This window comes from Archocentrus centrarchus, chromosome 8, assembly GCF_007364275.1.
Source record: "Archocentrus centrarchus isolate MPI-CPG fArcCen1 chromosome 8, fArcCen1, whole genome shotgun sequence".
In the NCBI taxonomy this organism is placed as follows: Eukaryota; Metazoa; Chordata; class Actinopteri; order Cichliformes; family Cichlidae; genus Archocentrus; species Archocentrus centrarchus.
The window spans coordinates 7,412,423-7,438,332 of record NC_044353.1 but is presented as its reverse complement, the minus strand read 5'-3'; the positions used below and the strand labels follow the sequence as shown (position 1 = coordinate 7,438,332).

The window sequence follows — 25,910 nt, the reverse complement described above, 5'->3', positions numbered from 1 at the left end:
TGTGATCAGTCACATAGATATGACTACTCTCATTTCCTTAGTGCTGGTAAGGTGTCAGTTTTGCATAAAGCTAGGGGATAGCAAGTAAGAGTACTTTGCAAATAAAGTGCTGGCTGTCTCTCTACAGTCCAGAGGTTTCTCATACCAGAGGACAGAGTACTGAAGGTCGCAGATGACCACGTGTAGAAGTGGATGAGGATGTCTTTCCAGAACTGGCAGCCAAAGAAATAGGTTTTCTCATCTGTATTGATTATGGAAGAGCATTAAATCCTTTACATGTCTGCAGAGAAAAAACACAGCGTTTGCATTTTAACCTGGAGACAGCTGGCTGCAGAATGTCTACTTAAGCAATTGAGAATAAGAATCTTAATAAATACAGCATCTTCAGATCTGTCTGTTCTGCAACAAGGGGGCAAAGAACCATCTCCTCCAAGTCTGACAGATTCTGTATCCTAACTATCTGTCTCGAGCAGTGACACAAGTGATTTGGGGAGTGAACATTTGGACAGTTACTATGCAAGAAATCTGCACGACAAATGCCTTAAATAATAATTATAGTTATATGGAAAAATAAGTTATATAAACATTTTGAATTTCAGTTTGTATTTCTTTCCCTTCATAATTCATTTTTTAAGACTATGGAGCTCAAAGCCAGCAGGAATGGCTGTGATTAAAAATTATGAAGAAACTGGGAGTTTGAAAGATTCCACCAGGTGATTAATGGTGGACATCACTGTCGCACACATGTGTGAAAAAAAAACACAGATTAAGACATGACTTTCTTTTATTTTACAGGACACAGTGATCCTTAGTAATTATGTTTGTTTTGGTCTTTTTTTTTTCCATCTCCAGGAGTCATGTTAAGACAGCAACAAAGGAGTTTCATGCAGCTGTGTCACGGTTTCCAGCTTTGAAGGATCCATAAAAGCTGCGCTGCAGTCCATGTGCAAAATAATGGCTTTTTTTCTTTTAACTAGGAACACATTTATGACATACAGAGCAACAAAGGCTTTCTTAAAACGCATTTAAATGGTGCTTAGAGGAGGCCTCAGATCCTCAAGACCCACCATAGTTAGCACACGTGACCAGCAAACAGCAGATGACTGCATGGAAGTCATATCTCTTCTCCACCACACAACAGAGAAACCTTCCAGTATCATCAGCAAATACTGCACAATCCACAGCACTCAGCTGATGCACTACAAATGTTTCCTCACTTCTTGGACATTAAAGGATTGGTAAGTATTAAAAATTCATTTGTAAAAGTTGTATTAAAATATTAGATTTACATTAGGTGGACAGATTAGTTGCCCTTCCCATTTAAATTAGATTTTTCAAGACTTCTCATGTTTGGAGAAGAGACTTCATCAAGGTTGCTGCAAAGATGGAACACCAGCAACACAAAGTCATCCAGGAGGCCAAGAACCTAAGCATAAAAATTTTATGATTTAGCATTTAACATAAATAATGGATAGGCTCCAAGCGGGGAAAAAAAATGGATGGATGGATGGGCTCTAAAAGACATTTGTTATATTTAGCACACTTATTATGACGTAATCTAGAGATGGACAAAATAGCGAACTTTGAAATAACTAGTCATATTTACTCCACTTCCAAAGTGGGACAGTGATCTCTTCTTGTCCTGCGCCATCTTCTCACACCACAACCGACTGGAAGAAAACAGCCCAAGAACATCAGCATTGAAGAGGCAACAGGTCATCGGGTCAACTCTCAAAAGGTTTGTGAGTAATAGTATTTCATTCAAAATACTGCAGAGAATTTAACAGTTTTTATTATTAGGTGATGTTTTTATTCTGTTTCAGTCAAAGCCTTGAGGATCATCTGATGACCATCGAAGGCTCTCAACCATATGTTTTTGCCACAGGGACTTCAAAAGCGCAGATTTTTGCCTTTTACATTGTCTTGGACAGAAAGCCTGTACCATGTCAGTCATCTACCTCCCTCCCTGGGGGGGCTTTTGAGGAGATATTTAAGTCTCATTTTGTCTTGCATTCCACCAGATGCACCACTGAATGGATAAACACACAAAAACACACACACACACACAAAAAAAACGCCTTTTAGAGAGACCATCTATGAAAGTAGTTGTACAGCCATAATTACCTTCAATAAAACTGCACCCTCTCCACTATCTTCAATTTGGTCGAGTGTTTGTGGCTAAAAGAGAAGAAAAGAAGAACTTGCTATTAAAGCTGCACCATCACCTTCACCACAGTCTAACTACAAATGGACCCTGCCCATAGTTTAATAGATCAGGGTCACTTCTGATGTTCTTGTTACTTAAATGTATTACCTTAATTAAGAATCACTTAAAAGGATATTAAAAATAATACAATGCCCTAATTAAACACGTGCCCTTATAGGGGTAAAGTTTGTCACTGCAGTGGATGTTTTTGCATCTTTTTCCCATTATCTGCATGTGTGGCTCAATCCTAGTTTAACATCCAGCACTGTGAGGAAAATTGTGAAAATGTTTAATGAATCTTTGTGATATGATGAAACTCTCAGATGATTTAAAAGAGGAGACATGCTATAGCCCAGCCCGCTTCCTTCTTGCCTGCCAATGATTTACTGCACTGGACTGTTATTATTTTCACCCCTTGAACTTCAGTTATTCATCCTGAACATGCCCTCTATTTATTCCTCTGGGCTCCCAGTGGAGCAAAGGGCCGCAGTCAAACTCCTCCCTCAGATTCTTGAACATCCACAGTCTATGAAAATATCTGTACCTGAATCGTCATTTGCACTGTGTCCGGCATGTTTCGATTCACGTCGTTGAAGCTCTCTCTATTCCTCTGGCGGCGCATGTACATGTAAACAGCCAACGGCCCGAGGACGTTGGTGAAGATGAGGAACGCTATCACTATCTGTAGCTTGAAGATGTCTGTTTAAGAAGAGACTGAACATGTATTAATGTCCAAAAAACTTGACAGGATACTACATATCTATGCATTTGAAACACTAATCATTAAGTTAATGTGCTTTAACCAAATGAACTAAAAGAGCCCAATTCCCAAACATTTTGTTTGTTTTTACAGGAGAGGATTTAAAACATTTTTTTTCCTCAAACTGTGGCTATGGTGTAAGATTCATATATTTAACAAATATGGCACCCAATTAATGTTGTTTCAGTTTTGGAACTATGTGGAGTTGAACCCTTTTGAATTCATCACTTTCATTAAAGCATCTGTCACTCTAATAAATATGTCTGTTCACATTTTACTGAAGCAAAAACTAAAGAAATAAAATTGAATTTAATTAAAAAAACAAAACAAGCTTACCTGTCTCATTAGTAGCACAAGCTGTGGAAGAAAGTAAAGACTGAGTGAGTACAACTACAAACTAAATGTGTCTTGTAGTACACTGACTGTTTTGATACATAAAGGAGAAAATATTGTTATATTACATATCTTGATAATGCAAATCTGTTGATACACAATTGTAGCAACCAAATCTGTTTGTTTCATTGGACTAACAAAAAACTTACCTCCGATGTTCTTATCTGTGGAGGAAAAACAGGAAAAACTGTGTGAGTACAACTGCAAACTAAGTATTAAAACCCACCTCATACACAAAGCAGAAACAAACCTGTCACATTAAATATGTAAGTCTGGGTTTTTTGTTTGCTTATTTTGTTGTTTTTAATATTAGAATTTGTCAGCATCCTAAAAATTAAGAAACACAATACAGTACAACAGGTCAATGCCACACAGAGTTTTGCAGACAGAGGTTTGTGCTGTCCTTTAACCTGTATGTTTTGTAATGATCGGCACTTTAAGAGCTTTAACTATGAAACTGCAGGTCCTTCAACTTAATTTGATTTTTTTTAAAAAGTGTCCAAAAATAACTTGTACTAACATAACTGCAGTCAGTATCTTCTGTTTTGATAAGTTATGTGTATCTTAACTAATAGTGCGATTTCTTTTCAGTGGAGGCTCACGTGCCTATGACGACTATTGTTTTTCAGCACTGGAAAACCATGGATCCATATTTATCCTCACAAATTAAACATAATATTTTATTATTTTGAGTTAGTGAAGGAAGGAAGGAAGGAAGGAAGGAAAAGGAAGTGTTTTGCAAAAGTGTTTTCTCTTGCAAAGTTCATTTCATAAGTCTCATCTCCGGCTGCTTTACCAGAGTTTGTTCTTGAGAGCAGAATGTGCTCATTGCTGCCCCTTGTGGCTGATTGGAGGATTTAATAATCATCAAGCAAGCCAAATGAAGGCAGGATTTATCTTTTAAGCACTTCCTGTCTATCTATGTTTAACACCTTCTTGTTTCTGAATTCTAAGCATTGTCTGATTAACTGTCCTGATTTACTTTGCTGAGATTCTCCATGGAAAGCATTCACACTGTCACCTCCACTGTGGATGAGACGGTGAAATTATGATTATGGTGACGGTAGCCGATTGTATTTTCAGATCGTTAAAGTTTTGGCAGAAGTTTTGTTTGAATTCACATAAAGAACCCATTTTAATGTATTTTTCAATACATCATATCAAATAAAGTGTTATTAACATAACTTACCACTTTTTCCAGGCGCAGACAGCGATGATGGTGCTGGTTTTGATTCTGTTGTTGGTGTTGCCAGTGATACTGTTGTTGCTGTAGATGATGTAGATGTTGCTGTTTCTGGTGATGCTGTTGTTGCTGTTGCTTTAGAAGATGTGGGTGTTGTCATTTTTGGTGATGACAGTGGTGCTGTTGCTGTGGTTGATGTTTCTGGTGATGCTGTTGTTGCTGTTGCTTTAGAAGATGTGGGTGTTGTCATTTTTGGTGATGACGGTGGTGCTGTTGCTGTGGTTGCTGTTTCTGGTGATGCTGTTGTTGCTGTTGCTTTAGAAGATGTGGGTGTTGTCATTTTTGGTGATGACAGTGGTGCTGTTGTTGTGGTTGCTGTTTCTGGTGATGCTGTTGTTGCTGTTGCTTTAGAAGATGTGGGTGTTGTCATTTTTGGTGATGATGGTGGTGCTGTTGCTGTGGTTGATGTTGCTGGTGATGTTGTTGTTGTTGCTGCTGTAGAAGATGTTGTCATTTTTGGTGCTGTTGGTGGTGGAAATGTTTTGAGTTAAAATAGAAAACTCAGTAAAAAAAAAAGTTTAAAGATGAAGTTTAATCAGTGATTAAACACTTCCAGCTATATCTGATACACAGCTGACGGCATCAGGCCGTCTTGACCGCTCTGGTTAAGACGGCCTGATGCCGTTCAAACCCAGCGTCAGAATATGGGAGAAAGATGTTTTAACGGGCTGGTCTGAGTATTTCAGAAACTGCTGATCTTCTGGGATTTTCTTGCACAAACATGTCTGGGGTTTCAGTTCGTGTCCTCTGAAGTAACGCAATGATTTTTGCTTACAAAAATCGATTTACTGAAAATTAAAACTTCAGTTCTGTATCAGCTGTTTAGGTTAGGGATATAAGTAAGTAAGCAAAGCTTATTTATTAAGCACTTTTCACAGACAGCAGTCACAATTCAAAATGGATAATAATAATAATTTAATCAAATTCTTAGCAGGAGGCCTGTTTAAACAAGAAATGTGGTTTTTGAAAGAATCCACAGAGTCGACTGAACATTGTTGTAGTGGGAGACTGTTCCACAGCGTGAAAGGCTCTGAGATGATTTGTCCAAGCCAGTAAACAGGCCATTACAATAATCTAAATGTGACGACAGCATGCGTAACTTTTTGCCAGTTTGGCTGAAGAGACCATATGTCATTCCTTAAAGGGAAGAAATGAGAACGAGAGAAAAATCTTACAAGTAAGCGACTAGTCGACTAACTGTTTCTATTGTCACTAGTTGGTACCAGACATACAAGTTGGTTAGTCAAATTTTTTTCTTGTTTAGTCGACTAATAAATTAGCGTCACATACATCCCATTTAGATTGGTTGGCATCCTCTTAACAAGCACTGATAAATGAAGGAAATATTCATCTTAACAGACAGTACATATGGTCTAATATGTACTTTTGTCTATGTATGAAAGTTTCCTTCAGGTCAGAGTTTTTTTAAAAAAGGTTTCTTTAAAGCTTCTTTCTTGATGTGTCCTTAAACGGAGGCTGACTGCCTTTAATCTCATTTTTGGGCCAAAGAATACAAAAACAACAGCTGACTGTCATGGTCCTGGGCCGTCTGCCCAGCGTTTTGTGTTTAGTTCTGTCTTCCCTGAGTTTTGTTGTTTTTCAGTTGTTTTGATACGTTTGTTCCCCTCGTCCCTGTCTCCCCTGCTCCATGGTCTTGTCATGATGTCTTAACCCTGACCTCCTGTGTTTTCATGTTGAGTTTATTCCTAGTGTTGTGACTAGTCTGTGTCTCTGCCCCGTGTCTGTGTGCCAGTCCCCCGTATGTAGTCTGCGTGCACCTTGGTTAGTCACTTCCTGTATTATTTTGACAGTCGTATGTTCCCTGTGCTTTGTGTTTAGTTTTGCTTCCCATGTTGTTAGTTTCATTTGCTTCACCTGTTTTGCCCTGCTGTTTCTTCTTGCCCTAATTACCTGCTGTGTATTTAAGCCCTCAGTCTTCATCTGTTCGTTGTTGCGTCATTGTCGGTGTTTCCCCTTCCTGCTGTGTGTTCCCCAGTTAAGTAATCCGTAGTACTCCCAGGCTTGTTTTCGTGTTTTGCCTTTGGTTGAGATTTTGTTGTTTTTTCTCCTGTGAGCCGCAGCCCAATAAAGCTGGAAAACTTGGCTCGTTGTGACACGTCCTGCATTTTTGGGTCCTGCCCTTCCACCACACAGCCAAACCGTGACAGAATGACGCAACCACCATACACGATGGACTCAGCGGACGCCAATGAGCACGAACGGCAGGAAGTGGCTCGGGCTAGTTTACAAGAGCTGGTGAGGTGGAAACCATGGCTTGCTCCAGAATGCGAGCCGCAGTTCAGGCACGTACATCTCGCCTCGGGGGATCCCAGCTGGGACAAGGGGTCTCGGCTCCAGCGCTCGCCACTCTGTCCACCTCTGCAGTCGCTGTCATGCTCGGCAGCCTCTCCGCGGTGGCCTCGCGGTACTTCAGCTGCTTCGCCCCTGCCCGAACCTTTCGGGAAAAGGCTGGGCGGGCTCACTTCCTCATCAGACAGTCCTTTGCCTGCTGCTTCTCTTGCCAGCTCTGCTTCCCTTCCTCTCTCTAAGACGCGGAAGCAGCGCTCGCGATTCAGGAAGAGGAGCACGGAGCCAGCAACCCATGACAAGAAGCAGGAATCAGTCACTGTGAGTCCTGAGGATCTTTGTTCTGCTTCTCTGACTGTTCTTAAAACACCACAGACTCTGAATCCCAAGTCACCAATTCACATAAGCTGTCCTTCTGCAGTACTGAACAATGTCGAAAATGCTATTGCTGAACTAGCCCCTGGAATAACCGCTCTACCCACTTCCATGCACAAAGTGAGAGAAATGTCCTGTATTGACTCTGCCAGCCCTCCAATGGATCCTGCAGATGCTTCCGTCTTCTTGGACCGGGAACTTGGGCCAGAGGTTCGAAGATTCTTCAGAATCTCCTCCCGGATTTATAACTGTACTGACTCGAAAGCCTTTTCCATTGGATTTTCTGCTGTGCTCAGTCTCTTAGACACCCACCCTCGCTTATTGCTGTCACCCACTATTGCCGGCTGGATGGCTTCTGCTGTTCGTGTGGAGGCACAGATTAGAGCACTGAACTCTCTGTCTTCAGCATCACCAGCAGCAGCACCACAGTTACCCACGCCGCCTGCACCACAGACCACTGTAGCAGCCTCCGAGCCACAGCAGTCAGAGCCCCCAGTGTTAGCTGCAGCAGCTCCTCAGCCACTCCCATCAGAGCCCCAGCTCTCTCAGTCAGCGGTAGCTCCCGCTCCTCCCCAGTCACTCCCGTCTCAGCCAGCCCCTGTATTTTCCTCTCAGCCAGCAGCAGCTCCAGCCCCCATAGCTTCAGCCCCTGTTCAGTCCCAGCCAGCTCTCGCAGCTCGCCCAGTGTCAGCTTCCCCAGTGCCAGCGCCCCCGGTCCCTGCAGTCAGTTCAGTCTCCTCAGTCCCCTCATCATCAGTCTCCTCAGTCCCCTCATCTTCAGTCTCCTCAGTCCCCTCATCCTCAGTCTCCTCAGTCCCCTCATCCTCAGTCTCCTCAGTCCCCTCATCTTCAGTCTCCTCAGTCCCCTCATCTTCAGTCTCCTCAGTCCCCTCATCCTCAGTCTCCTCAGTCCCCTCATCCTCAGTCTCCTCAGTCCCCTCATCCTCAGTCTCCTCAGTCCCCTCATCCTCCGTGGTTTCGGTCTCCTCAGCTTCCCCACTCCAGTCAGCTTCCCCGGTCCCCACAGCCAGTGCCTCAGCTTTGCCCCCTTCAGTGGCTTCACTTCCCTTAAAACCCTTGGCCCCTCCAGTCAGTTTAGTTTTATCTTCAGTTTTAGCCGCAGTCTCCTCAGTTTCCTCTGTGCCCTCTGTCCCTTTAGTCCCCTCAGTCCCTTCAATTACCTCAGCTCCTTCGGTTCCTTCAGGCCCTTCAGGTGGTTCTATGGCTCCCTCGGCCTCAGTTCCCCCAGCTCCCTCAGCTTCACCCTTTTTGATCCCCGTAGTCCCCCAGGTCCCCGTAGTCTCCCAGATCCCCGTAGTCTCCTCCTCTACTCCCACTTCTGGTCCCTCAGTCCCTTCAGCCCTTGCTCCCTCGGTCCCAGTCCTCATGCAGCCAGTCGTCTCCCGGCCTGCTTCCACGCAGCCAGTCGTCTCCCGGCCAGCTTCCACGCAGCCAGTCGTCTCCCGGCCTGCTTCCACGCAGCCAGTCGTCTCCCGGCCTGCTTCCACGCAGCCAGTCGTCTCCCGGCCTGCTTCCACGCAGCCTCCAGTGTCAGCTCCCACGTCCTCAGCTTCTCCGCTCCTAGCTCCCCCAGTGTCAGCTCCCTCAGCATTGGTTTTTGTCCCCTCAGCTTCAGTCCCTACAGTCCCCTCGGTTCCAGTCCCCTCAGATCCTGTCCTAGTGCCAGCTCCCTTAGCTTCAGTCCCTTTGGTTCCTTCTGCCCATTCAGTTTTAGCTCCAGCGTCCACGGATTCCGAACATTTAGTTCCTGTCTCCTTTTCAGTTTCAGCCCCTTCAGCTTCAGTCAGCCCTATAGCGTTGGTCCCCTCAGTTTCTGAGCCCCTAGTTTCCCAGTCAATGCCCCTACTGTTAGCTGCAGCAGCTTCCCCCCAGTCACTCATGTCAGAGCCTCAGTCAGCGGTAGCAGTGGCTTCCCCACGGCCTCAGTCACAGCCTTCAGCGTTAGCTACAGCAGCTTCTCAGTCAGAGCGCCGGTCAGAGCCCTTGTTACCATCACCCTCTCCACCACAGTCACCCAAACAATCCCCCAAGCAGCCCCAGCTGCTCAATAACGCAGCTGTGTGCCCTGCACCGCAGACCCAGCCTGCGTATCCGGAGCCTCGCCTTGTAGGCCCCGTTCAGCCCAAGGGTCCGGCTCGGTCGGAGCCGCGTCTGAAGCCCGAGGATCATGCTCAGTCTGAGCGTCTGGCTCAGTTCGGGCCCCCAGCCTCGTTGTCTCGTCGCCGCCGCCTGGAGCGCGGTCGGCCCCCAGCCTTGTCATCTCGTCGCCGCCGCCTGGAGCGCGGTCGGCCCCCAGCCTCGTCTCGCCGCCGCCGCCGCCTGGAGCGCGGTCGGCCCCCAGCCTCGTCTCGCCGCCGCTGGTGCCGCGGTCGCCCCCCTGCCTCGTCTCCTCCTCGTCGCCGCCGCTGGGAGCGCGGTCGGCCTCCAGTGACTCCCCCTAGTCGCCGCCGCCGCCGCCGCGGCCTCATCCGGCGGCCTCATCCAGACTCTGCTTTTTGGCCCCTTGGCCTGGGCGGCCCCCTGAACTATGGACTGTTTGTCCCCCCCTGGCCGTTTGCTCCTTTTGTTTTTGTTTTGGTCTCAGCTCCTGAACTGTTCCTTGTTTTGAACCCCTGTTTTGGACATTGGAGCTCCCCGGCCTTGTGCCGTCGCTTTTTGTTTCTCTGCACTGTTTCTGTTCCTGTTTTGAACTGCCGTTCTAGCCTTGTGCCCTTGCTTTTGTTTTGTTCTAGCCCTGTGCTTTCTGTTTTTGCTCCCTGCTTGGTTTTGTTTCTCCGGTCCCTCCGTCCTGGTCCCCTGCCTCCCTCCCTGGTCTGGTTTTTGTTTTGGCCGACCTGTGCCGGCCTTTGAGGGGGGGGTGCTGTCATGGTCCTGGGCCGTCTGCCCAGCATTTTGTGTTTAGTTCTGTCTTCCCTGAGTTTTGTTGTTTTTCAGTTGTTTTGATACGTTTGTTCCCCTCGTCCCTGTCTCCCCTGCTCCATGGTCTTGTCATGATGTCTTAACCCTGACCTCCTGTGTTTTCATGTTGAGTTTATTCCTAGTGTTGTGACTAGTCTGTGTCTCTGCCCCGTGTCTGTGTGCCAGTCCCCCGTATGTAGTCTGCGTGCGCCTTGGTTAGTCACTTCCTGTATTATTTTGACAGTCGTATGTTCCCTGTGCTTTGTGTTTAGTTTTGCTTCCCATGTTGTTAGTTTCATTTGCTTCACCTGTTTTGCCCTGCTGTTTCTTCTTGCCCTAATTACCTGCTGTGTATTTAAGCCCTCAGTCTTCATCTGTTCGTTGTTGCGTCATTGTCGGTGTTTCCCCTTCCTGCTGTGTGTTCCCCAGTTAAGTAATCCATAGTACTCCCAGGCTTGTTTTCGTGTTTTGCCTTTGGTTGAGATTTTGTTGTTTTTTCTCCTGTGAGCCGCAGCCCAATAAAGCTGGAAAACTTGGCTCCACGTCCTGCATTTTTGGGTCCTGCCCTTCCACCACACAGCCAAACCGTGACACTGACGTCAGGTGTTGGGAAAATGTGAGAAAATCTTTTTTTTCCCATCATCAAAAACAGAAATGCTTGTGTCTCTGTAATGAAATGTGAAATGTGTATATGTACTATTCTCTCTCAATGTTTTGTCAAACATGATGAACCTGCTTTGTTGTTGTTTATCTCCTGTTAATAGGTCATTTTAGTTAGAAGTTCAGTTTATGGCTATATGATGAGTGGCTGCTATTGAAGAAATTACTGAACACAGTTTATTTAAGCTGTTTTGTTATTTTGTTAGCAATTTAGACCTAAAGAAAATGTCCTGGCTTGCTTGAGAAAGCCCCTTTTGTGCATATATGCATAAAGCTGCTAAATCTTGCTTCCTGTAACTTTAAAGTGAGATTCATGTGAAAGCTGCAAAACAGCAGGTTTGACATGGTAGCATGAGAAAATGCAGAAGCAATAAAAACTTGTTAGTGTAATCCTGATTTGAGAAAGTGAGGAAAAAATATTAAGAATTAAACTGTAACATAGAATAGAATAGAATAGAATAGAATGCCTTTATTGTCATTATACAGGATGTACAATGAGATTGGAGACAAATGCACAAATTGAAATGTTAGCCTAATAGCATAATTGCCTAAGTCGCGACCCGGCCCCGGATAAGCGGAAGAAAATGGATGGATGGATGGATGGATTTTTTGGCCAAATTGTGATTTCTGCCTAACTTTACTCTCCTACCACTGCTGCATCACCCTGCCTTATTGCCTATGTCCTCAGCCTATCAGAACGCTTGTTAGAGTCTAAAATCACTGTAGTTTTTTAATATAGTTAAATAGTAAATAAATAGTTTTTTCTTGTTTTCTGAAAAGTTCAAATATGGCAATTATGCTATTAGGCTAATGATATGTATCCATGGTTCTCTGAGCGTTAAGAGCTGGGACATCTTTTGAGATGGTGAACAGCAACAATTGTCAGTGTGATTTCTAGTATCTGATATCAGCCAAAGTAAACAGGCACACACACTCTTTAAACATTTCTGAATCAAATGTGTGGCTTACCAGGAGTGCTGGAAGATTGCAAAAATGGCTCGCACACTTTTTCTTAAAAAAGAAAAGAAAAGAACAGAAAAAAATTTAAGCAAAGTCCTGAATTTTAAAAGCAGCACATTATAAAAACACTCCAATCTAACACTGTTTAATTAAAATTCAGACACAACAGAAAAGGTAGATGTGTCCACACGTCCACACTGACACACACACACACACACACACACACACACACACACACACACACACACACACACACACACACACACACACACACACACACACACACACCGTGTACAGAGACAATCAGAGCATACTCACCATACACTTTACAGACACCTGCTGCAATGGTTTTAGATTCTTCTGTGAAGTTAAAAAAAAGTTACAGTCAGAACTGGAAAGTCATTGGTTCAGGTGTAGATTTTAACATTTGTGTGGTACATTTCGTGCTGCTGTTTTCCTTTCTAGGATTTTCCAAACTGTTTAAGCCAGTCATAGGTAACAGTTGGAGTTAGTGTTGCAGCTCACAAAGCCAGAATAGATGGCATGCTTCTATGTGAGCAGCGACCCTCAGCCCCACACATTTAAACCAGTTAACACTTAATGTTAGAGAAGTATCTCAAATGAAACAATACCGTTTTCAGTTAGATTCATGGCTATGTCTGTCAGGCACATTAAGTGGTAGAAAGCGACACTTGTCGAGCTGTTGCTTTTCCCCTTACAAACATCAGTATCCTACGGAAGACGTAAAATGTTTGTCAGTTATAGTCCTTGTTTAAGCTGAATTGGAGCAGCGAAGGGAGAAAGAACGAAACACAAATCATTTCCTTACTTCAAAGCAGTCTTCTAGGGTAGGCTCTGCATCTGTGTTCTTAATACTACACTCCATGACTTCCTGCAGTGAAACAAGGACATATTTACTGTTAGTCAAATATAAGTCACACCGAAATATACTTAAACATGTTGGCATATTATCTGGCTTTTGCAAAGCTACCTCTGGTTTGCGATCCATCTGAATAGGAATATAGTCTGGAAGACGGTTTGTTAGATTTTTCTTCTAAGTGTAGAATGAGAATAAAGAAAAAAAATGACATAAATAGTTAATCTCTTGTCTGTTATTATTCAGTTATTATCACTATTAAAACTGCAATGTGTCCAAACATAATCAAATATGGTGGTACCCAGAACAACAGTCTGCAGGGGTTAAAGGCTTCCAGAGGGCTGCCGATTGCCAAAAGCTCCATTTTTTTTAATAAAACTTGAATGACAGAAAAATAGGAACAAAAAGTGGCACCAAAGACTACTTTAAAAAGAGGTCAATGTACAAGCTAATGTTGATGGTAAATACTTCTTTTTTTAAAGTGTCAACAAATGACATAAAATGCTTAAAATGACGTTTCAATCAAAATTTTGGACCATGACCCTGCTGCAAGTCCTTAAATATTTGTGTTTTCCATCACTGAAAACAATCAGTCCGACTGTGTTTCCTTAGAGCTCACTTCAGTCTGAAATCCCAGGTGTGGACTTCCAAACTTGAACACATTTAAATGCTGTGACAACTTTAAAAATAAGAGATGCTGAACAAGAGGAGAACAAACTCATTACAGTCACCCACCTCAATTTTTGTTGGGGTTTTTTTTTCTTTATTTGATTGTATTTATGGGCCAGATTTAGCTCGTCCCTCATTATGTGTGATGGCAGCATTAGAGATCAGTGAACAACAGCATTTAAAATATTTTTAAAAAGGGCATTTTTAAAGAGAGAGAAAAAGATAAAGATGAACAGGTACCCATGCATTTTTTGTGAATTGGTCCCTACAGCCCGCCTTTGATAGATCGGTCAGGGATACCTGTAGACAAAAAACACCAACACCACAAAGGTTGTTTCTTAAGGTGCTTGTAGACTATTTTTCCTTCTGAAATGATCATCTGCAGGTCATTAATAACACATTATACAGGATTTATTTACACAGCAATTAGAGTCAAACTGCTTCAGTCTCAGAGGGGGCACTTACAGTTAAGAGAAAGAGGCAGGTGAGATATCTGAGTGATGTCATGATGCCCTCTGTGACCTTTTCAGACTTACACTACAATGAGACAAAGACAAAGCAGAGGAAAAGTTTATTATAGGTCAGTTTATAGGGACTGTTATTCATCACAAATGCACAAATCTGCCATCAGACAGAGCTGCAGCCCTGACATTGTTATAGAAAAATCCCATATCTCTGCTAATGTTGGGCTGATAGTTTTATTAAGTCTAATACTGTTAGTTATTTTTGAAGTTTTACATCATAACCTGAAGCACACCTCCCAAGAAACACCGTCATTTCCTGCTACTTTCCCCAGTTTGTACAAAGAAGCAAAAAAAAAACCAAAAAACACTGGAACACATCCAAAAGGTGATTAATAACACACACAACACACCTGCGCAAACATAAACACTGGTGATCGTCTGCCAAAATCGTGATTTTTTTGGTATTTGCCAAAAATGACTTGCTGTATTTAAACTACTATAAATGACTTTTTGGCTTAATATTTCCAAACCATATGTCAAGCATATCTCTCATGAATGATATCAAGTCATTCTGAAGGAGAAGCAACACTCCTGTCACAAGGTAGAAGCTGCAATCACTTTTCGGCTATGATTTTAATATATCCTATCACTGACACTGAAAATGTCTTTTCTCAGTCAGCTCTGTCCAAGAGGGCAGCAGAAATTACTGAGCCAAGCTGACATAGGATGAGAGGCAGGGTACACCCTGTACAGGTCACCACACTCACATTCACACCGATGAGCAATTTAGAGTGGCCAATTAACCTAATCCCAATAAGTGCATGTCTTTGGACTGTGGGAGGAAACCCACGCAGACACTGGGTGAACATGCAAACTCCACATTGGCCCGGGCCAAGGTGGAATCAAACCCAGGCCTTCCAGATGGTATTCTAAATGTGAGGCAGCAGTGCTAACCACTGCACTGCCCTAAAGATATTTTAAGTGGCCAAAAAGTCACAAAAGTACTTTTTGGCCTAATCAATGTACCTACATTGATAATAACGTACAAAAATGCAGACATAAAAACACTTGCAAAACAGGTAATTTCTTCATTTTATATATCAGCCATTCATAAATCCTGTTTACCAATTTAAACAAAGACATTACACATAAAAACAAACACACAGAAACATCAAAAAAGCCCTTGGTCAGCGCTCTTGGTCAGATCTCTCTTTAAAGGTTTCACTTTTTGGTACAACACTGGCAAATTCAGCTCACCACAGCGACGGGCCACCACTGGTAAGGGACAATAAATGTGTTTCACACCATGTTGTTTGTAACAGCGGTGTATGTTTGCTGGACATTAGAGATCAGTGAACAACAGCATTTAAAATATTTTTAAAAAGAGCATTTTTAAAGAGAGAGAAAAAGATAATGATGAACAGGTACCCATGCATTTTTTGTGAATTGGTCCCTACAGCCCGCCTTTGATAGATCGGTCAGGGATACCTGTAGACAAAAAACACCAACACCACAAAGGTTGTTTCTTAAGGTGCTTGTAGACTATTTTTCCTTCTGAAATGATCATGATTCATGAGATGTTATCTGTGCTTCCATCATGATTTTCTATGACACCGGTGGGAGAAGAGTCAGCAGTGGGAACTTTTTGGTGAGATGACTCCTTTTTAAGAATCTACAGTCAAAACATTTTCCTTAATGGGTCCAGTCATCACAGAAATGAATATATTCTGGGATGTGCCTGTGCAGAAGACATTTAAGTGACAGAGCAAGTATGTCTGTGCCATACTCGAATCTGTATTTCCTACAGGGTTAGTGTTTTATGGGATTTAATATAAACCACTTTAAGGCTCATAATTTTGACTAAACGATACCAAATGAAAAGTGATTCGTCAAAGGGAAAAACTTTACTGTCAAAACTGAGTGAGACACAGTAGAACTACACGTGTATGCCCATGACTGGAAAGCAACAAGAACATTTGTAATTGTTGTTCAACAAGTACTGCATCAGCGCATCTCATACATCTCTGCCCCCTCCTCCTCCACACCCTGTGCCACCACAGGCTGAGGTGATGCAGCTGCAGGTACCTCCCATGAGGGCTCATAAGGCTCCATTATTTTCACATAAATTATGCTGAGCACTGCAAGGCAGCACCATAGATTTCACCAGCTGGATATCAAACCTTCCCTTCAGCCTGCCAAACGCTTTTCAATAGGGCTGCAACTAATAACTATTTTGATAGTCAATTAGTCATCGACTATTGAAATGATTAGTCGACTAATAGGATTATGAATCACATAATTATGAAATGGCACTTATTTAGCTATCAGCTTTTAGATTTAGCATAAGGTTATTTAAAATGTGGTAGTAAACACACAGAAGATGGATACTTCATTCAAAAATTGTAATCAGGTTTGCTGCTCATATAAATTTAACGGTCCATTTTTCCAACCATAAAAAAATACATAGTAATTTTTTCTTTCCTGCAAAACAGAGTTGGCACAGTTTCACCGCTGTGACTAAACATGAATGCTATTGTGCATGTGTGAAGCTCGCCAGAGATAGATGGACAGGAAGACGTCTCACTCCGTTAAAAAAAATCATCAGTAATAAAAAATGACTATTAACGACAATTAAATTCATCAACTATTTTTATTGTCGACAGTGTCGACTAATCGTTGCAGCCCTACTTGTCAACAACCACGCGTGTGTGACTGAATTTCTGGTTGAACATGTGCAGCCCAGTGTCCGGGCACGGTTTCAAAAGCCAGTTTTGCGAAGGATAAAGTGAGACTCCACAGATGTAATAACCAGTGAATGCTCCTGGCATGAGCTGGAAAGAGATTTCTCTGGCTGACTAACTCCCACAGTGTGGACAGTCCCAGAACCGCAGCACCATGCAAACTTCCTGGCAGTCCAGCAAACATATTGCAGAACATGAACAGTATCAGAGCAGCTCATAAAATACTGGGTTACATCTTGTTGAATTCAGCTGTGCAAGCTGACAAAGAGCAGCTGCAGCAGGATCACAATTTGAACACAAAGAAAATCAACTGGCCTTCACTATAGAAATGACTGAGCTGTGATTCTTTTCCTCACACTGAGGCACTGCAACAAGTCTTTGGGTTCTTCCACTTGCTGAATCTCACTTTAACTCCTGACTGTACTCATTCACTTATTTAGGTGTTGATGTGGAGTCACTCCCTACAATGTAGGTACCTGCAAATAGTTTTCAATAAGGGTCAAAGATTGAAGGCCAAGGTAATGGGTAAAGTCTGGTTAGACAATATGCCATGATTCAAACCACTGCAGTGCAGTACCTTTAATACCTATAGTATGCTCTAATCTCTGTAATAAAATGTTACGGTCAACAGTATCAAAAGCTGCACTGAGGTCCAACAGGACAAGCACAGAGATGAGTCCACTGTCAGAGGCTCTAAGAAGATCATTTGTAACCTTCACTAATGCTGTTTCTGTACTGTGATGAATTCTGAAACCTGACTGAAACTCTTCAAATAAACCGTTCCTCTGCAGATGATCAGTTAGCTGTTTTACAACTACTCTTTCAAGAATCTTTGAGAGAAAAGGAAGGTTGGAGATTGGCCTATAATTAGCTAAGACAGCTGGGTCAAGTGATGGCTTTTTAAGTAATGGTTTAATTACAGCCACCTTAAAAGCCTGTGATATCATATTTATTTTTTGGTGTGGCTGAGACCTTAATCTGGAACTGTTACAGCAAGGTAAGATCAAATGGTTAAGTTATGGCCTGTGGGCAGCTTCGGACTGCTTGTCTACCTGCAAAGAGCGTCTGTTGTCAGACGGGGTCAGTGTCAAACATATGTGACACAGCCGGTCTGTGGGCTACTCTTGTTTGTGCTGTTGTTGGTCCATCAGCCAGCTGCAAAGAAAAGTGAAGTTATACAACAAGTTGATGTGAAACCACGCGTCCACAGGAGCCACTGTCTCTACATTTCATGCTGTATTTACTTACATCTTTGATGGGTCTTTGTGTTTCTCTCATTCTTGGTGAATTCTGCTGTCACACCCTTCCCTTATCTGGCATTCAAAGCTATGCAAGTCAGTAATGGCTTACATCTCACAAGGTTGTAATACCAGGATAAACAGACAATCCTGACAGAGCACGTGACACTGTTCTGGCTCATTATTATCATCCACTACCAGCAGATTTATTCTGCTTTGGTATGAGGAGATGTGCTTGAGCCAAGATGTTGCAAAGCTTTTTAAATTCAAGGACAGCTGCAGATTCCAACATTTCTTCTGGACCGAAACAGGTCCAACTGCAGCAGGTGTTATCAGATGGATTCTTGCATTTTGGTTTCTTTGCAATAAGAGATAACACATTAGTAAAACTTTGTTTGATCTCCACGCAAGACATGACTCCTCTTGTAAGAGCTTTATTTTGGTTTGGTCTGACCGCAGCACTTTCTCCCACGCCTTCTCTGAATCATTTAGATGTTGCAAACTTAAGATGGGCCTGTACATGTGCCTTCTTGAGTAGTGTGCTACCAGTGCTGTTCTCAGTGACTGTGGTCCCAACTGCCTTTAGATCATTAACAAGCTCCTCCCGTGCAAGTATGCTTTATGCACATAATCAGCTGAGATCAGGAGTATTTGTAATTAATTGTCTGTGTTACATGCTATAGAGCTGTGTGGCTGTGTATGTGTGCTGCTGCCCTTTTTTCTTCTCTCCTCCTCTCTTGCACTCCCATTTTCCATCTCTCTCTCTCTCTCTCTCAAGGTCTCAGGCATCTGTCGTTTTGCCAGCTGGAACTGCAGAAACTGCCAGGATGTCCTTATTGTGGCCTCAGAGGGGTTGAGCTTATAGACTGTACAACAGAAGGCAAGCAGTCCCCAGTGGTACATGTAACCAGCCCTAGCAGATGGTGCAAAATCTTGTACTTTTGCACCATCTTGTACAGAATCCTCTCTGCCTCAGTCCTGTTGCGTACAAGGATTAGGTATCAAAGTACATAAAGATGGTCCAACGTCCATTACAACTGACATTTATTAAAAGACCATTATTTCAAAACATAAATGATTTAACTGCTTTTAAAATGGAAAATACTCTTCCTGAAACCCTTGCAAACAAAATCATATATGATAACCATGATGAAAACAACAACTAAAGTAACAATATCTGACTCACTTCTCCTCTTTCCATAAAATGTACTTGCTGCAATCCATATTGGATTGAGAACAAAATAAAATTCCCAGTATGCCAGTCTGTCACATGACATAACCCAGAAAGCCCAGGATGTCTTCTTTAGAGTACAGCACTGAAAAAAAGAAAAGGTGTGCATGAAAATGTGATGCCGACTACGGAGGCAAAATTCAGTGGGCCGGGTCTCAGTGCATTTGCATACACTGAACTGAAGATAACGACCTTTTTTTTTTTTCCTGCGAGGTGGTTTAATGTGGTCACGCCTCCACGGCACGCTCACGCACTACTCGCTGAACACGACCGAGAGTGAAATTTCTGACCACACAACGTGAAATCCAGTCCACCCGGGACGCGCCATGTGAGCCCTCATATGCGAAGTCACGGTCAAGCCCGCAGCAAGTAGAATTTTTTTGCGGTTTTATTGTAGATATTACGGTACTGGCGACCTAGAAACGTCTGACGTTTCTTAAACTGATCTGATCATTTACTGCACAGTCCAGTAAAGGTTTTACTTTACTGCAAATGATAATGCAGTTTAATTATAATCCTTATATTGCACACTTATACAGATCCTTGAAGAGGTAATGGATTCCAATGCGGATTAGCTCCCACACTGTAAAACCTAACAGTATATCTTAATAAAAGAAGTAAGTTCATTTAACAGGTTTTCATAGAAAGTACAGAAAACAATGCACTCCTTTCAAGCCTCACTCAAGGCATTGTCATAATGATTATAAGGTCTTTGCCATAATGGTCCCCAAGAAATACATAATGCAATCATGACATTGAAAGACAATAAGGCATGTGGTATGGATAACATTTGTAATGAACATCTGAAAAATCCAAGTAGAAAACTCTATTAATTATGTGTTTCACTGGCTTTTTAGTCCATGGTTTGTTACCTAATTCAATGCTATCTATCATACTAGTACCCATTATTAAGGACAAAGCTGGTAAGATTAGCTCTCTGGAGAATTACCGACCCATAGCCTTAGCTAGTAGTCTGTCAAAGGTCCTAGAATTTTATTAAATAGGTTGGAGGAGTTTGTCCTGACCTCTGACAACCAATTTGGTTTTAAACCTAAACATGGCACACACATGTTCATCTTTGCATTAAAGGAGATCTTAGACTTGTATAACAGGCACAACACTGCAATATTTTTGTATTTTATTGATGCCTCTAAAGCATTTGACCATATGAATCATCAAAAGCTGTTTCACAAGTTACATAACAGAGGAGTACCAAAATATCAAACTTGTTTACTGGTATGGGCATCAGTTAATGTATGTGAAATGGGGTAATACTGTGTCTGATGCATTTAACGTTGGCAACGGAGTCGGTGCTGTTCTTAACATATGTAATGAGGTTAAATAGGGGATCGTGACATTTATAGGCAGTATCGTATCATGCATGCACAAGCTAATATGCTGATCAGAAAATTTGGTATGTGCTCACTCTCTTTAAAAATAGCTTTTTTTTAAAGCCTTTTGTACTCCAATGTACACTGCCCATTTGTGGCGACAATACGAAAGAGGCAGCATGCAGAAACTTCATGTGGTATACAATGACACTATGAGGCTGCTACTCAAACTACCTAGATGAAGTAGTGCTAGCCAAATGTTAGTAAATGTTGCTGTACCCACATGTCCTGCTGTGTTCAGAAACCTTATGTACAGGTGTATGTGTAGATTATCTGTGTCATGTAATGGCATAATTGCAATTTTAGTAAACCCTGCACTGAGTACAGTCAGATTTACCTCAAGATTGTGGAATCACTGGCGTCATCTTTTTTTTTTTTAGAACCTGTTACTTACTTATCTTTTTGTATGTGTTTTATCTCCCTTATTTTACGTTATTATGGATCATAATTAGGGACTGCAACATCATCTGTCTCACGGAGACATGGCTGACCCCCCTCATACCGGACCACGCCGTACAGCCGTCGGAGTTCTTCAGTGTTCATCGCACGGACAGAACGAGTGAGTCTGGAAAATCAAGAGGAGGAGGTGTGTGCCTAATGATTAATAACAACTGGTGTGACAGTAGGAATGTTGTCCCTCTGAAACAATCATGTTCACCTAACCTGGAGCTCCTAACCCTGAAATGCCGCCCCCACTACCTGCCCCGCGAGTTCACTTCGGTCATCTTCAGCGCCGTCTATATTCCACCTCAGGTGGACACAAACACTGCACTATCCGAGCTACATGAGGCTATTTCCACCTATCAGGCTAACCAGCGTGATGCGGCTCTCATCGTAGCCGGGGACTTTAACAGTGCAAACTTGAAAAAGCTGATACCGGAGTTTATTCAACACATCGACTGCCCCACCAGAGGAGAGAGGACCCTAGACCACTGCTATTCTCCATTCAAAGATGGCTACAAAGCAAAGCCTCTTCCGCCTTTTGGGAAGTCTGACCACACCTCTGTTCTTCTCATGCCGAAATACAAACAACGGCTCAGGCAGGAACCCCCTGCTGTGAGAGAAGTGACACGGTGGTCTGATCAAACAGAGGCCGCTCTGCAGGGTGCGTTGGATTCAACCGACTGGGACATGTTTCGCAGCAGCGCGGGCGGAGACATCGAGGAGTTTACGGAAACTGTTGTGGGATTTATTGGGAAAGTTGTTGATGACACTTCACTTAGGAGGACCATCAGGACTTTTCCCAACCAGAAGCCGTGGGTGGATAAATCTGTCCGCGACGCCCTGAGGTCCCGCACCGTTGCCTACAACTCCGGCCTCGCCTCTGGGAACATGGAGGACTACAAGGTTGCATCATACAACGTCCGCAGAGCAGTGAAAGAAGCTAAACATCGCTACGGCCGCAGACTGGAACAGCAACTACAACAGTCTGACTCCAGGGGACTGTGGCAGGGACTACGCACCATCACGGACTACAAAGCACCACACACACACCCGGTGAGTGCCGACGCTTCTCTGGCTGATGAACTCAACAACTTCTTTGAGTCGGGAAGCCAACAGCCCGCTGCGCTCCCGGCCGGAGGGGCGGAGACACTCACTGTGACGGAGCGCGACGTGAGGAGGGCGTTTAGACGTGTAAACACTAGGAAAGCGGCTGGACCAGACGGTATTAGTGGACGTGTCCTTAAGACCTGCGCTGACCAGCTGGCACCTGTGTTTACACTGATATTCAACCTCTCACTGAAACTGTGTGTGATTCCCACCTGCTTTAAAAAGTCCATCATAGTCCCTGTCCCAAAGAAACCACACCCCAGCAGCCCCAATGACTTCAGGCCCATAGCGCTCACCTCTGTGGTGATGAAGTGTTTTGAGAGACTCATCAAGACATTCATCACCTCCTCACTGCCCACCACCCTCGACCCACTACAGTTTGCATACCGGCCAGACAGATCCACAGATGACGCCATATCCTTCCTCCTCCACAAGACCCTTTCACACATAGACACTGGTAAGGGGAACTATGTGAGAGTGCTGTTTGTAGATTACAGCGCAGCATTCAACACCATAGTTCCCGCCAGGCTGGTCTCTAAGCTGCTGGACCTGGGCCTGGGCCCATCCCTGTGCAGGTGGGTTCACAGCTTCCTGACCAGCAGACCACAGGTGGTACGAGTGGGTCACCTCACCTCATCCTCCCTCACCCTCAACACTGGATCCCCCCAAGGCTGTGTGCTCAGCCCTCTGCTGTACTCACTGTACACCCATGACTGCGAGGCCACGTCAGAGTCCAACGTCATCATCAAGTTTGCTGACGACACTGCTGTTGTGGGACTAATCTCTCACAATGAGGAGACAGCCTACAGGAGAGAGGTCTCCCGCCTGGAGAACTGGTGCCAGGAGAACCACCTCCTGCGCAACGTCAGCAAAACAAAGGAACTGATCGTGGACTTCAGCAGGAAGCAGCAGAGGGACTACCATCCACTTGTCATCAGTGGTGCTGAGGTGGAAAGAGTGGACACTTTCAAATACCTGGGAGTGACCATCTCACAGGACCTGTCCTGGACTCATCACATAAACATCACTGTGAAGAAGGCCAGACAGCGTCTCTACCTCCTCAGGCGGCTGAGAGACTTCAAGCTCCCACTCAAGGTGCTCAGGAACTTTTACACCTGCACCATTGAGAGCATCATGCGTGGGAGCATCACCACCTGGATGGGAAACTGCACCAAGCAGGACTTCATGGCCCTAAAAAGGGTGGTTCGTTCAGCTGAACGGACCATCAGAACCACCCTCCCCAACCTGCAGGACATTTACACCAAGCAGTGCAGGCTGAGGGCCATGAAGATCCTAAAACAGCCCAGCCACCCCGGACACTCTCTCTTCTCCCTGCTCCCATCAGGCCGGCGTTACCGCTGCCTGAGGACTAAGACTGAAAGTTCGAAGAAGAGTTTTTACCCACAAGCCATCCGTCTGCTCAACACTGAGCCCTAACTGGACCATTATTGCACAATGTAAATATTATAATTTATAATCTATAATTCCACGTAAAAGTGTGTATAGTGTATAGTATATAGAGTATAGTGTATAGTGTGAATTACTTTTTTTTAATTTTTATTCTTCTTCTTATTTATATGTGTGTGTATATATGGTTGCAGGTACAAAATACATTTCACTCTGCATTGTACTGTGTATAACTGTGCATATGACAAATAAACACTATCTTAATCTTAATCTTAATCTTAATCATCTTTGTGTCTGGAATAAAGATTGATTGATTAAAGCAGTCCTGGACACAGTTATTGATGAAACACAATCAGGCTTTATGAGAAATCGTCACATCTCAAATAACATCAGACTTGTACTGGATGTACTTGGTACACTCTGAACTGATAGCTGAAAACAGCTTCATTCTCTTCCTGGATTTCTATGAGGACTTTGACACAATAGAACATGAATTCATCTTTGGCTCTCTAGAAAAGTTTGGTTTTGGTACCTACTTCTGTAAGGCCATGCAAACGCTGTATGCTAACAGCATTAGCTCTATCAAACTAAAACATGACATGACCCCTAGATTCGACCTCAAACGAGGTATCCTGCACGGATGTCCACTTTCGCCCTACCCATTTTTACTTTGTACACAAATTCTCGCAACTCACGTTATCAACAGTAATATTCAAGGACTCTCCATAGCTGTAGAGATATTTTCATTAATCAGCTGGCCGATGATACCACACTCTTTCTAAAAGATGCAAATCAAATACCCATTGCTCTCAGTATCATCAAAGACTCCTCTAAGGCTTCTGGTTTATGTTTGAATATTAAAAACTGTGAACTGCTACCAGTCAAAAACTGTGACGCCCAGTTCATCTGCAATATTATGGTATAAGATGAGGTTTAATATTTGGGCCTTGTGATCACCAAGAATCAAAAATTAACATCCCCCTTAAATTTTACTCCAATTATTCAGAAAACTCAAAAGAAACTGAATGAGTGGTTGCAGAGCGAGGCAGAGTGTTATTAACTAAAGCAGAGGGAATTTCTCAACTATCTTATGCAGGCATTTCACTACAGCTACACGATAAAATCAGTAAAACCATTGATCAGATGCTTTTCAATTTCTTATGGAGGAAAAGTGTTGTAATGAATGGCTATGAATCTGGAGGACTTAATTTTTTAGACTTTACTACTATGAATAATATATTTAAAATTAACTGGGCTAGAAATTTCATTAAAAAACCTTCCATCAATTTGGAATTTTATCCCCCCACTACATTTTTTTTCCCATTTTGGTGTCCTGCACTTCATTCTAAGGTGTAACTATAATGTAGATAAATTTCCTGCCAAACTGTCTGTATTCCACAAACAGGTCCTCCTGGCCTGGACTCTGGTTTATAAGCATAAGTTCTCACCACATTGTTATACTTTTTGGAATAATAGACAGATAGATTTTTCTTGAATCCTGGTTTCAGAATGAGATCTGGTTAGTAAGTCACTTATTTAATGAGGAGGACCATTGCTCTCTTAGACTGAATTTCTATCCTGACATAACTTCCATGTGACTCCAGAGGAATTCTCAGCGGTCATTATTTCCATCCCTTCAGGCTATTTAGAAACAGACCTACACATCTGGCTGCACAGGAGTCTCTCCTCTGTATTACTGACTGTCCAGAGGGGAAAATCTGCTTTTCATCACAGCCCTAAAAGAACAACAAGAAAGAAATACATGCTTTTTTTCCCCCAAAATATTGTTACTATGCCTTACATTATTGCATATTGGAGTTGCTTCACCAATAACATTGATTGATTACCCTGCCAACCGTTCAAGAAAGACATCAATACAAATTGTTCTTTTTGTAACTCCCACCTAGAAACAGTGGTTCATTTATTTTCGTGTTGTTTGCAGAACAAACAGTTTTGGGGAGACCTCAGCAGACTTTTCATTGATCATCACTTCAAAGATTTTGTTTAATACTAGGAAAATGTTATTTTCTTTGGTTTTCATAATTATGCTAAGAAAGAAGATAAATGTTACTTCTTAATAAAGCTGATTTTGTTTCTGGCAAAATTCTTTATTCATAAAAGTAAATTCAGTAATAAAACCCCTTGTTTTGTAGTATTCAGAAAGGATATGGAGAATTATTTTAAATTGCTTGTTGATTCAACACACATCAATCTCCGGTCACTTGGCTTTGTTGGTTTTTATTTTCTTGTATACTGTTCACTGTATACTTGTATTAGTGAAACTCAATAAATTCTTTTGGAAAAAAAAAAAAGAGAGGGAGAGTCACGGCTGGCGTGTAGGGAAGCTGCAGACAGAGAGTGGGACCGGGTCTGTTTAACCTGTTTAACTAATTCTTTTATTTAGTTTTTATTTTTCTTTCTATATCTCACTATTTATGTTTGCTATATAACCCCCTGGCATTATTGCTTTGTTCTATACCATTTTGTACCATTTGTTCTGTTTGTGCTGTACCATCAA

At 42.9% G+C, this 25,910-nt stretch overlaps 1 protein-coding gene across 6 annotated transcripts in view; it reads right to left on the bottom strand.

The window, feature by feature from the left end:
- The window catches only part of LOC115784866 (cell wall protein DAN4-like), a 40,593-nt gene that overhangs the window by 10,510 nt on the left and 4,173 nt on the right, over window positions 1-25,910 (bottom strand). For 4 of the 6 annotated variants that reach the window (XM_030736234.1, XM_030736237.1, XM_030736236.1 and 1 more), the window contains exons 2-13: window positions 13,835-13,906; window positions 13,610-13,669; window positions 12,815-12,877; window positions 12,653-12,715; window positions 12,456-12,555; window positions 12,142-12,183; window positions 11,833-11,874; window positions 4,549-5,064; window positions 3,509-3,523; window positions 3,303-3,323; window positions 2,751-2,905; window positions 2,125-2,178 (exon numbers count right to left, since the gene is read on the bottom strand). In XM_030736234.1, the coding sequence (XP_030592094.1) occupies window positions 2,125-2,178; window positions 2,751-2,905; window positions 3,303-3,323; window positions 3,509-3,523; window positions 4,549-5,064; window positions 11,833-11,874; window positions 12,142-12,183; window positions 12,456-12,555; window positions 12,653-12,715; window positions 12,815-12,877; window positions 13,610-13,669; window positions 13,835-13,906 (1,203 nt within the window). The remainder of the gene's footprint in view (window positions 1-2,124; window positions 2,179-2,750; window positions 2,906-3,302; window positions 3,324-3,508; window positions 3,524-4,548; window positions 5,065-11,832; window positions 11,875-12,141; window positions 12,184-12,455; window positions 12,556-12,652; window positions 12,716-12,814; window positions 12,878-13,609; window positions 13,670-13,834; window positions 13,907-25,910) is intronic. The other 2 variants (XM_030736238.1, XM_030736244.1) reach the window with 2 other exon arrangements.